Below are 11,919 nucleotides of genomic sequence, written 5' to 3' on the forward strand. Positions count from 1 at the left end.
TGTTAAAGAAACAGAACATGCTTCACTCAGGCCTGTATGATGGCTTTCACTGCACTCCCTTATTTGGCAGTGAAATGGTCCACAAAACCCCTATCTATGCCTTTCACAGAGGAGCTGGCTCGTGGGTTAGCACGTGGGGGTCAGTGTGGGATGCTCTTTGCTCTTTCCCCTAAAAGGGGACAGAAAGGTCAGCTGGTTTTATGTCATTGAAAATGGAAGTATCAGCAGCTGCTGAGTGCTGCTAGTTTAAATATTTATACCATAAGGGCTTTATCACACCCTTTTTCTTTGTGCAGAGCTGCTGCCGATTCCGGTGGAGGTCAGACTCTGAATCTGTGCAGCAGCTCACAGGTCAGGTCTTCCAAGGAACACTGGCACAAGTGGAGCTCACTGTTACTGAGTTAGGAAGTGTAAACAAGCAGTTTTTTAAAAAAGTAATTATGTAGACAAACCTGTCAGCACTATCACAGAATACTCGTGCATATGCCTGACATCTGCCAGCCTGACGAGATCCAGGCACATGTTTGGGATGCTTGAAAGAGTGCGGTGCTGCTGGTCCCACAGTCTGCAATCCTCTACAATCCCCCCTCAAACAGTAACTTCTGCAGGCTGATGTTTTCAGTCAGGCCTTGAGAGTGGAAGGCAAGTGGAAAAAACAGCTTGGGGGACATCTTGAGAGCCTGAGCTTGCTTCCTCCTCTGGTTTATAAGACAGCACAAAAGCAGACATTCACGAGTTGAGAGAACATTTTTGTGTCTTGCAAAGCATGCTTTCTTTTGTTTGTTAGGATTACAGACCCACCTGTCCTTGTACATGTGCAATTGTGATGGAGAAAACATTTCATTCCAGTCCTGCAACTGCTGGCTGTGTGTGTGCTGTATTCTGAAGTGGGTGTTTGAGTTAATTCCCCCAGATGCTCAGTATCTGCATTTCCAATGGTTTTGCTGGAAAGCATTGTAATGCTCTTAGAACACTGTGCATGGAATTCATTTCAGCATCTCTGAAACTGGATAAAGCGTGGCCAGGGGTATTGTTTGAATTAAAGCTTAGCAGGACAAACAAACCAGCATATCTGAAAGCAAAATGTAAACATGATGCTGGGGCTCCTGGTTAGCACGTCGTGGCTGTGGGAGGTTGACAGCTGCTGCATAAAGGTTAAACGTGCTTTCTTTGGTCTGTCAGTAAAATTAAGCCTGCTAAAGACTATGTGGCACTCCAGAAGACAAGAGTTTATCTGTGTGCGTAAACAGAATGTAGTCTTCAATATAAATATGCTTTCAGGACTATTTAGGGTATTAGGAGTATGCTGCAGTCCAATAAAAAGATGCAGATTGAGCCAGGAGATTTTGGAAAGTGCCTGAGTATTTTTAGATGGGCTAGAAGTGTCTGGAAAGCAAAGCACTGGTGTTTGCATTGCTAAATAACAGCATAGGATGTGAAAGAAAATGGTATAGATACAGCAGGGACATGAACTGAAGTAATAAATACTTGACCTTTAAATTTCATCTTTGCCAGCTTCTCAGACTGCTTTCTCCCAAAGACTGACATGGCTGTGTTTTATATTATGCTTTTATTTGTCATAGTCATAATTAGTTACAAGTAAAAATTATTGAAATCCACTGTAGTTAATACAAAATAAAAATATAGCTGCACGAGTTATGCCATGATTTTTCTTAGAAACAGTATCTTCTATATGATACCATGCACTTAAGAGCTTAACTCTTAACAGTACTTGCCTACACCAAGCTCTGACTAACTAACTTCCAGTGTGATTTACTGGTTACAGATATTATCCCTGCGGAGTAATACCTGTTAATTATTTCATAATGGTACTTCTGCTGTAGCTCGTATTTCCCCTGTAATTTGTGATTCTAAACACAAAAGGAAGCAACCTTTTAGTGCAATGTTAAGTATCAGTAGAATTTTTATGTATATAAAAAAATAAAAATAACCCACTGCATAAACAACCAAGGATGTAAGGGAACTGTTGTGGGTATTGTGCTTCCCTTTCCTCCCTTGCCCCTTACCTTAAAGTGACAGGAATGAACATTCATAGTGAACAAACTATCTTTCAATTAATTTTGAAAAATTACAGACTAGTAATTTTGAGAGCAGGTGGGTGACTTTGATCAAAGTTACTAGCAGAGAACCAAATCCTGTGGCTTTGCAGGCTCACACTTAGGTAAACTCATCCCTCCCATGAAGTTCAATCCATAACACATTGTTCCCTTTGGACATGCCTGAAAGAGTATTTCACCTTTTTGAAGAAATTGTCCTTACATCCCTATAATTATCTAACTTTCCTGTGTAGATATAGTTCTATATATGAAATAATCTGTAAAAAGATAAATTATGCTATTTTCAAAATACTCTGAGATACAAAGTTGTGCAGGTGCAAAATTTGATAGTATATTGCTATAAAGACTATGAATTAATTAGTGTTATCTGAGTATATATACTTTAAGCTGGGAGTATAGATTGAATACTGTGGGGGGTTATTTTTGCTTTTCTTACATTTCATAGCATTTCATATTTTCTTCAGGATACCTTCATGTTCCTATCAAACACTTTTTTCTTTTCAATTTCTGACCCCTTAAAGGTACAGTAACTGATCACACATTCATGCTTGTCATTAATGTATTTCCATAACTCTGTTAGATTGAAAAATACTTTTTGTTTTTTGCCCCCCCACCTAAACACAGCGATTTCTTCTAAATGCATAGTGAGTGACTACTGGCAAAAATCTTTCCCCCACTGAAATGGATGGAACTGGGTTTTCAGCTTTGCCCTCCAAGTACTCTGCTCTTTTAGTCCTATGGCGCCGTGGAGCAAAGCCCCAAACAAACTGCACGTGTGTGCACAACTGCTGAGGCTGTTAGCAGTCACAGAGCATGGCAAGGCAACTGAAATCACACATTCCCATTGATATTCCTACACTGACATACAAAACTACTCACAGTGCTGGGAAATACTGGGGGGAAGAGAAGAGAACACAAATGCTTGGGTCTTGACTACTCTCCACGTGTTCCTCTGACCTAGCTCTAAGAAAGCCAGCTGATCAGCTTGCTTCTACCAGACATCCTCTCCTCCTGCTAGTCCCTGACACCAGCTGGCAGCATCTCTAAATTCATGAACACCAGTGACTCTGCCTAAAACAGAGCACGTTGCAGCTTTAGTCGTTGACCTTGCCCACTCTGCATTCCAACGCAATGCAATAAATTATCACTGCAGAGGAAAGGATGGAAGAGTCACTCCTCCTGCCTGTGCAGCTGAAACCAGTTCATTGCCTAGGGAAAACCGTGTGTGTCTGGCAGGAGAAGGGGGGCTTGGGCTGCCTACGCTGTTTGGTCCACCTGCAGGACGGCTGCTTGGGTCGTTTCTTCATCAGACTGCTCCATCTCCCCGCTAAATGGGTTTCTCTCATCCAACAGTTTCTGGCTAGAAGCTTCTAGAGGCACGCCATACTCTTCGTCATCTTCCACGATGGACAGCTCAATGTTGTTGTTCATCGTGGCCTTCCCTTCCCCTCTGGCCTCCTTCTCCAGGGACTCGCTGGCTGCCTTGCCCTGCTCGGCCAGGGAGGTGCTGGGGGTCATGTCCGAGTGCATGCTGGCGAAGGAGACCTCGTCCTCGTTCTCAGCCGGCTCGGTGCTCGCCGTCTCTGAGGGTCTGTCCTCGGCTTCTGCAGGGCTCTCCCCTTCACGGCCTTTCTTCGTGCCGAATCCCACTTTGAAACCCGGGCCCTTGGCAGAGGAGGATTTCTGGTGATGCACAGTGAGTGACTTCTTGATCTTCTCTCTCCGTTCGGGCGACACGATCTTTGTGCTGATCTTGTTCATCTTCTTCTCAATGTTTTGGCGGGAAAATGCTTTCTTCAGGCTGTCCACTTTCTTGAGGCTGGATCTTTTAAGTTTCTCAGCTCTTGATTCTTCTGTTTTCTCCTCTGCACTGTCATCCAAGTCATCTCCCTCAGGAAACATTTCATCATCTGAACCCAACTCCACTGTGTGCAAGGTTTCTTCCAGTGTTTTGTTCTCATCCACGGGCTCCTCTTTTCCTTCTGTAATGCTAGGAATGGGCTCTTTTGCAAAAACACTGGCAGGGATCTCATTTTCCTCCTGAAAGAATTGACAACATTTGAGTTTCATAGTTCATGGGATACAAATTTAATAAACAAGGCACAACCCTGAACAATTATTTTCCCCCTCCCCAGGATGAGACGAATGCTGGACATTTACTGGTTTTTTCAATACATTTAACCAGTAACGAACCACTCAAAGCCCACTGAACCATTATCTGGTAAAGTTTAAGACTTATGGGCTGTCAGCTGTAAGACTACTCTGTCAAAGTGACTTGGGATGCATGGAGAATGGAAATCCTGTTCTTTTAATTTATATTAGATACTCTTCAGTGAGAGTTTAGCTGTCAAGTTGTACACCTGTCCCCGGGGAGAAGGGAGGGTATGGTGGGGAGGGAGGTTGTACTGCAGACCTCCAAAAGTCACATAACCCCACACAGCTCTCAGTTTCTTGAGCCAAAGACTCAGAATATCCATGCAGAGGTGTTGGGTGCATCTGGGAAGCATCTCAAATGGCAAATGCAGTTAGCACTTTTGCCATATTCCTCGAAAATATATGTTACTGTTAGAAACGGATTGTTGATATTGAGAAACCAGGAAGTTTATGGCGTTTAGAGTATATCCTATTTTACAGCTAATCACAGAAAAAAAACCAACAAACTAGTAAATTTTGTTGGTAAACATTAAAATGTGGATAGGACAACTGCTCGAAATGTAAGGATACAAATTTATGGTATACAAAAATAAAAAGACACTATACCACAAAGAAAACAGGAGATTCTAGCTAACAGGGAAAGTATTGCTTTTTAGAAACAAAACCAAGAAAGGACACAGAAAGAAAGAAAGAAAGACTCTAAAACCAAAAGAGGCTGAGCAAGGGCAGGAGCTGCAGGTCATAACGAGGGATGTCCATGCCCACCGAGTGCACAGGCTCTGCAACCCTGAGCAGCTCAGAGGCAGCACAATGAGCACTCTGTTCTCTGCAGGTTCTGCAGGCATCTACCCATGCAAAGAAAATGAGGCTCTTTGCATACTCCCTTCCCCTCTCAGCACTTGGAGCCTTGGATCTGCATAGTCTCCACTCATTACCTTCTTTATCGCTTTCAGACAGAGTGCATGCAGTTTCTCTTCCTCACGTGCATTGGGAGGATTTTCTTTTCCCTCCTCCCTCCACATTTATCTTTAGATACAAAAAGCAGTAAGTGCTGAGTGGAATGGTTGTAATAGTCTCAGATCTGTCCCTGGTGGGCCTGAGTGTACAGTTAAGGGGAAAAAGGCCACATACACTTCCAAGTTCATGCTCATTATTTCAGGACTGAGCATACAGTTGTGATCACTGCAGAGAATAGTGTCTTGGGTTAAATTTGCTGTCAAGGCTGCTGTACGTGGTTGTTGTTTAGTCTGGGGAAGAGGAGGCTCGGGGTGACCTTGTTGCTCTCTACAGCTCCCTGAAAGGAGGTTGTGGCCAGGTGGGGGTCAGGCTCTTCTCCCAGGCAACCAGTGACAGGACAAGAGGACACTTAAACTGTGTGTCAGAGAGGGTATTGGACATTAGGAAGAATTTCTTCACAGAAAGAGTGATTAGACACTGGGATGTGCCGCCCAGAAGGTGGTGGAGGTGTCCCTGGAGGTGTTTAAGAAAAGACTGGACGTGACACTTGGTGCTATGGTCTGCTTGACAAGGTGGTCTTGGGTCACACGTTGGACTCAATAATCTCGTTTCCAACCTAATTGTTTCTGTTATTCTGTGGTTCTATTAAAAACTAGGACTACGTTGGTAGCCCTTCTGGAACCCGAGACTATGCAATAGGTAGAATAATTTTATACCACATTTATATACAAATATATATATATGTATACACACACACAGTGATTTGAGTATGCTCGTTAATATCCCGTGTGGATGTAAAAATGAGAAGTACAAAAGAAATGGAGCTGGTTTGACAGTTTGTACATGCTTTGTTCCTATGGGTTCTGCACACCTCTCTGGGCAGTGGCCTCAGTCAGATCCCTTGGCACACAGCTGTACAAGCCCTCTGCCTGCAGGGGAGCTTCTAATGAAGCCCACACTCTTCTCCCCACACCTATTATGTTGTTGCAACTGTAAACAACACTGACCAAGATAACAAAACAAAGGAAACCTGCACCAGCTTTAAGTGAAACCAGCTGTTAACTGCTGTACAAATATTTGTATTTTCTCTCCACTGCAGTTAATGAAATGTGGATTACATGAGTGGGTGCAGCGTTGAATTATTCCCCAGAGCACGAGAACTCAGGATAAAACATAATTTTCATGTCTAGTGCATTCTTTCCAAACCCAGGTAATCACACGCAGTTTTAGACATCTGAACATTCAGGTGTAAGTGCCTGAGTGGTAGAGAAAGCTCTGATTTTAATGAGGTGGGTTGTTACTTTTAAAGTATTTTATCTAGGAAAGTGGTGTCATATGAGTTTAATCACAGCACAGTCTGAGCCAGAGATGGGTCTGAAAGGTCCTTCTCAAGGTCATTTTGGCTGTGTCTACAGTATTCTTGCTGAACTGAAGTGCTGCATGCAGTCTCTAGAATAATATGGATACAGAGTTGATTACAATTTTTATCAATTTCTTGACTGAGTAGAAGAAAGGCTGTGAAACTACCCATGTTTATAAAGGGGAAAAAAAAAACCAAACAGAAATATACTGCATAATAATGAGTTCATGACTGAATGAGAAGCAGATCCTAGGTGGTCCCTGGCTATCAGGCAGTACTGGAATTCAAGTGATCAGCCCTCTGTCTCAGCTTCCCGCATGGCTCTGGAAAACATCAGACTCTGGGCATCTATTTGTGTGCTTCCAAAATGGGAATGACACGCTTCCTATGTCATGCTTCCCAAAGACCTCAGCATTACAGGAACCATTAAAATGCAAATGAAAATAAATGAAGTAAAATGCTTTGAAAACATGAGGGTGCTACAGCATGAACGCTCTGTGGTGGAACAGACATTTCTATTTCAAACATGGTTACTGATAACACCTTGTAAGTGGGCTACTGATAACTTTTTGGTCTTACAAGTTTATGTGACAGCTGTATTTTGTTTTTGATACATTTTTAAGCAGGCAGCTATTTCATTTAGGAAGACTAGAACAATACACTGAAAAATGCCAGCTGTTACAAACTGCATAACTATTTTCCATGCCAAAAGAAGTAGAACTTTGATCTTTTCTTCTTGAGCTAATCTAAAATTCTAAGAAAGCAATACATCTTTGTATTTTCCACATCTGAGCTCAAAAACAGCCCTTGCATTTTTTTCTCAGATGGGCTTGACTGTAGGTAGCTAGCTCCTTGGAATTTTATTTTTCCATGTAGCAGATGAATACAATATTGGAAGTCCTCTGCATAAAACAACTCTTGCTAACACTAGTAATACTTGCATAGTTAAAATCAGTGCCTTCCTTGTGGCTTTTATCAGCCATCCTTGGGAACTTGCTGCAGGTCAGAATTTCATCCCTATAAGATCCATAAGAGTGTACTACAAAACTGGGTGGCCTGAGTCAACAGGTAGCTAATTTACTCAGGAAGTGCTGATTCTCTGATGCTGCATGAGGGAAATCAATCTGCTTTGGTTTGGTTTCTTTTGTTACATCTGCTGTATGAGGCCCTGACCTTCAAGGAGGAGAGAAAGCTGCAATTTTGACTTATTTTATCTGTCCTGTTTCCATGACATTTAACCAGTAATCATGACATTTAATTGAAAAATTAAACACAAGCCTTTTTTTATCTTCCATTCTGCTTTTGCAGCTAAAAAAGCAAACAAAACCCCCACCAAACCAGAACCAAAAAGCTGGTCATGTGGTGAGAACAAAACAGGGGAACAATGCCAAAGCTTAACAAGGATTTTTAAAACAGTCACTTCAGTGTTTTGCTGAATTGCTGTGTCATTTATAATAACTTTTGCATCCTCAAATTCTTGGAATGGAGCTCCCTTAAAATATGCCACCAATTAAAGAAATATATGCAGACGTTCTAGGGAGAGAAAACTAAGAGCATTTTAATGGAAAATATGTAAATAGGTGAACTTTTCTAAACACAGTTCATTCTCAGTGCATATGCAGAGGGAAAGCTGATGCTGGCACGTGGCAGCACAACTTCATAAAATGCAGAGCTGGAGCTCAGTCGTGTGTTTTGGCTATGCTCAGTGCTCCCACCAAGTATCAGGGAGTTTAGGGTATATGCTGAATGCAGAACTGAGTCACAAATGTGAATTTTTATTTTCATATTGAGCTGTGTGCCTAAGCTGGGGAAGCTGGTTCTAATGAGGAACAGGCTCAGTGAAGTTTGGCATTGTTTATTTCCAGTGGAAAAGAAGGATCCCCCAGCTGAAGAGGAGTCCCATACATCCAGACTCCCCTTTGTTTTCACAGAGACCTGGCGTCAATATGGCTTCATTATGTGACTTCTCCTTCCTGCAATTGTTTTCCCATGGATTCCTGTGCAAGGCAGGACAGAAACCCAGCCAGCCTGCTGCTTATCCCCTGTGCAGTTATCCTAGCAAGGCAGTGACCCTGCTGACTACCAGACTGTCCCTCCTGCAGCCTGAAAGGAGGGACAGTCCACGCTGCCATTGCTCCACTGCCAGGAGCAATTCCCAGCTCAAAGTTGATTTTTTTATTTTTATTTTTTTTTTAAGTCTTGTGCTCCTGATCTGCATTGGCTTGGGACTGGTTAAGTTCATCCTGGACAGACTTGCTGTCCAAAGGCACCAGCCCAGGGACAGGCAGTGGATTTTCTTTATCTGCTGTACAGGGACACGAGCCTGTGTTGTTTGCCTTAGGTTTGTGCACTATTAAGGAAAGGTTCAGAGTTTTCAACAGGCCTTAGCTTACACCCCTATTTAGTGTCAGGAAACGAGCCAGCAGGACTCTGCTTTACCCCTCAAACCCTTCCTGGGGATTTTTACTGCTGCTTTCACCCAGTCCTTGCAGATTGCTGCCAGTGGAAGATCCCCACCTGAGCTAACACCAACTGTCCTGCACACACAGAGCTCTTTGTCTTTCCTCTCTGCATTATGTCATCCTAAAATGGTAAATACTGAGTTCTCTGGAGGAAGACGCTCCTTGCAACAGCAAGGCCTTAATTCTCATGCTCAGAGGTATGAGAAATGTTAAAAATTACCTTCCCCCAGGCCTTGCTGAGGCACCCACCCCACAGGGCAACGTCTAGGTCTGAACCTGTCAGTTCATTAGGCACTCATTAGCTAACAGGGCCTGGGAGATGGCACAGTCATGGACCCTAAATTACTTGCAGAACTGCAGAGAACATGTGTCTTTTAATTTACCCAGTCTCTGGAATAATTTCCACATTCCTTCTGGGGTGGAAACATGCTGCAGCTCCTCCTCTTCTGGCCTGACAAGCCTGGACTGTAATTTGGGAGAACAATAAGCAGGAAGGTGGGGGCTTCCTTTCTGGGGAATTGCCTGTGCACTAACCAGGCCTGCCAGCTTTTTACAATCAAGCACCGCTCTCTTATTTTGGGATTGTTTGGGAAAAAGCCCCAACAAGCCAAGGAGCAGAGTTAGTGGCTGACAGAGGTAACACCCAGCTGACAAGCTCAGAATGGTGAGGAGCCCGAGCTGTGACTACCCCAGCCCAGCATTTGCTCTCCTGCCCTCCCTCAGTGATTTGTGGAGGGCTGTCTTTATTTTTTTTTAATATGTTAAAGTCCTGTCCTGTGTTTAGTTAAACTCACAGCGTGCTCTATCCAGACCATTGCTTAAAAAGGGGAAAATATGCAAACTGCTGCTGTCACTGGATGGACTCCCAGGAAGCTGAGTTTTTAAGCTGAATTTTTACCTCATCCCTGAATGGGCCAGATCAGTCCTGCAGAGTGAAGCAGGGCATGAGGAGACAGGGAGATGCAGCCCTGTCCCTCTCCCGCTTCCAAGGGCAGAGGCAGTGGCAGTTTTTAGGGGCATTTCCACTGCAAGTTTGCAAAATGGGCTCTTTCCTCAAGTCTGCCAAGAGTTCGGAAAAACATAAGGGCCCTTCCAGTTTACTTAAACCCTGAAACGCACAATAAAACAAACCTTTCCCCAAACATATGCTGGGAGTTAGTAAAACACGGCTCTTTCCCTTCATTTGCAGAGAATAAAAGGTGGCAGATTTCTCGCGCATGCCAAGAGTTAGCAAAATAAGGTCTCTTTCCTCATGTTTGCTAGGAGTTAGTAAAAGACAATTTTATCTGCAAGAGTTAAAGAGAATATTCTATTCTATTCTATTCCTTCCCAAAGTTTGCCAAAAGTTAGCCAAAGAAAGGAAAAGAAAACAAAGAAAAAAAAGTGTTTTCCTCAAGTTTGCTAGAGTAAAAAAGACAGCTCTTTTTCCCAGATTTCCTAAGAGTTAGGAGAACATGCTTTCTGCATGTCTGCAAAGAGGAAAAGCGGGCGTTTCTCCTGAATTTGCTAAGAATAAAAGAGGGCGCGTCCCCCCAAAGTTTAAGAGTTAGCAGAAGACTACTCTTTCCCCAAGTTTGCTAAGGCAAAGAGGTTTTCCATCCACATTTGCCGAGTTAGCACAAAGCCAGCTCCGGTGTCCGAGTGTGCGGAGGGTTAGCAGGCAGCGAGCAGCAGCAGCAGCAGCAGCGGGCTGTTCCCGGGGCCGGGATCACAGCAGGGCTCTCACCTGGAAGATGAGCACCTTGAAGCGGTCTCGGCGGAGCAGCTGGGCGTGGTGCTGCTCCAGCCGCCGCACCTGGTCGCACTGGCGGTCCAGGCGCTCCCGCACGGCGCGGGTGTGCGCGCACACCTTCCGCGACTTCTCCAGCAGCTTCTCCACCGCCTCGCCCGTGGCGCCGTGGCTGCGGCACAGCTTCACCAGGTCCCCCTGGATGCCCCGCACCGCCCCTTCCAGGCCCCGCTGCCTCTGCTCCATCTGCCGCTGGTGCCCTTCCACCGCCTCCAGCATGGACACCAGCTTCTCCAGCAGGGCCAGCACGGTCAGCGCGTTCACCTGCCCGCCGCCCGCCTCGGCCGCTGGCAGCGGCGGCACCGCGCTGCCCGCCGCCGCCTCGCCCATGGCTGCACGGCCCGCACGGCCCGGCCCGACCGGGGCCGCTATAAGGGCAGCGCCGAGCCCTCCCCCGGGGAGGTTTCGGGCAGGGCCCGGCCCCGGCCCGCCCCGGGCAGCGGCGGTGACCGCCCCGGCAGCGCGGAGCCTCCTCTGGCTCCGGGCAGGGCTGTGACCGCCCCGGCAGCGCCGAGCCTGCTCTGGGCCCGGGCTGGGCTGTGACCGCCCCGGCAGCGCCAAGCCTGCCCCAGACCCGGCCCAGCCCGTCCCGGCCCGCGGTGAATTGAATGAGCTGCGGGCCCTCGGCAGCATCAGTAGATGGCAGGAGATACCGCGGAATGCAGCCCCTCTGAAGGAGGAGAAGGAGAATGTGTTGGTGGTGATGGTCCCGGGGAGAGGTTGTGGGTATAGACTGGAGTTCGAGCTAGTCTGAAGGCCTTAAACTAATAAGGATGACTAAAAGTGTTTAAATTATTGCTGTAATCAATATCACAATTATTGCAGTAATCGTATGTTGACATGCTTTTAAAAAAAGCATGCTTTAAAAAAAAGTAAATTACTACTGTAATAAATACCTCAATTATTACAATCATATTCATGTGCTCTGACAATATACAAAATACAAAAATTTACAATATACAGAAATTATATCAGTACATTTATTCTTATATCAGCATCCTGATAATTTGTAATAATTGTCATAATAATTAACAAACTTACAAAACATTAACTCACGGTGAATCAAATCTCCCATAATTCCTTCCACCTCGTGCAACAAAAGACAGGGTTTTGGGGTTT

The 11,919-nt window shown here is 44.9% G+C and overlaps 1 protein-coding gene across 1 annotated transcript; it reads right to left on the reverse strand.

Annotated features, from left to right (window-relative positions):
- Positions 1-2,623: 2,623 nt before the first annotated feature.
- CAVIN2 (caveolae associated protein 2) lies at positions 2,624-11,156 on the reverse strand. The gene is made up of 2 exons (XM_030951995.1): positions 10,738-11,156; positions 2,624-4,118 (listed from the first exon to the last, which is right to left on the reverse strand). The coding sequence occupies exons 1-2, from the start codon at positions 11,128-11,130 to the stop codon at positions 3,336-3,338; spliced, it is 1,176 nt and encodes a 391-aa protein (XP_030807855.1). The 5' UTR covers positions 11,131-11,156; the 3' UTR covers positions 2,624-3,335.
- Positions 11,157-11,919: the final 763 nt, after the last annotated feature.

The sequence above is a fragment of the Camarhynchus parvulus genome, chromosome 7 (assembly GCF_901933205.1).
Source record: "Camarhynchus parvulus chromosome 7, STF_HiC, whole genome shotgun sequence".
NCBI classification, from domain to species: Eukaryota; Metazoa; Chordata; class Aves; order Passeriformes; family Thraupidae; genus Camarhynchus; species Camarhynchus parvulus.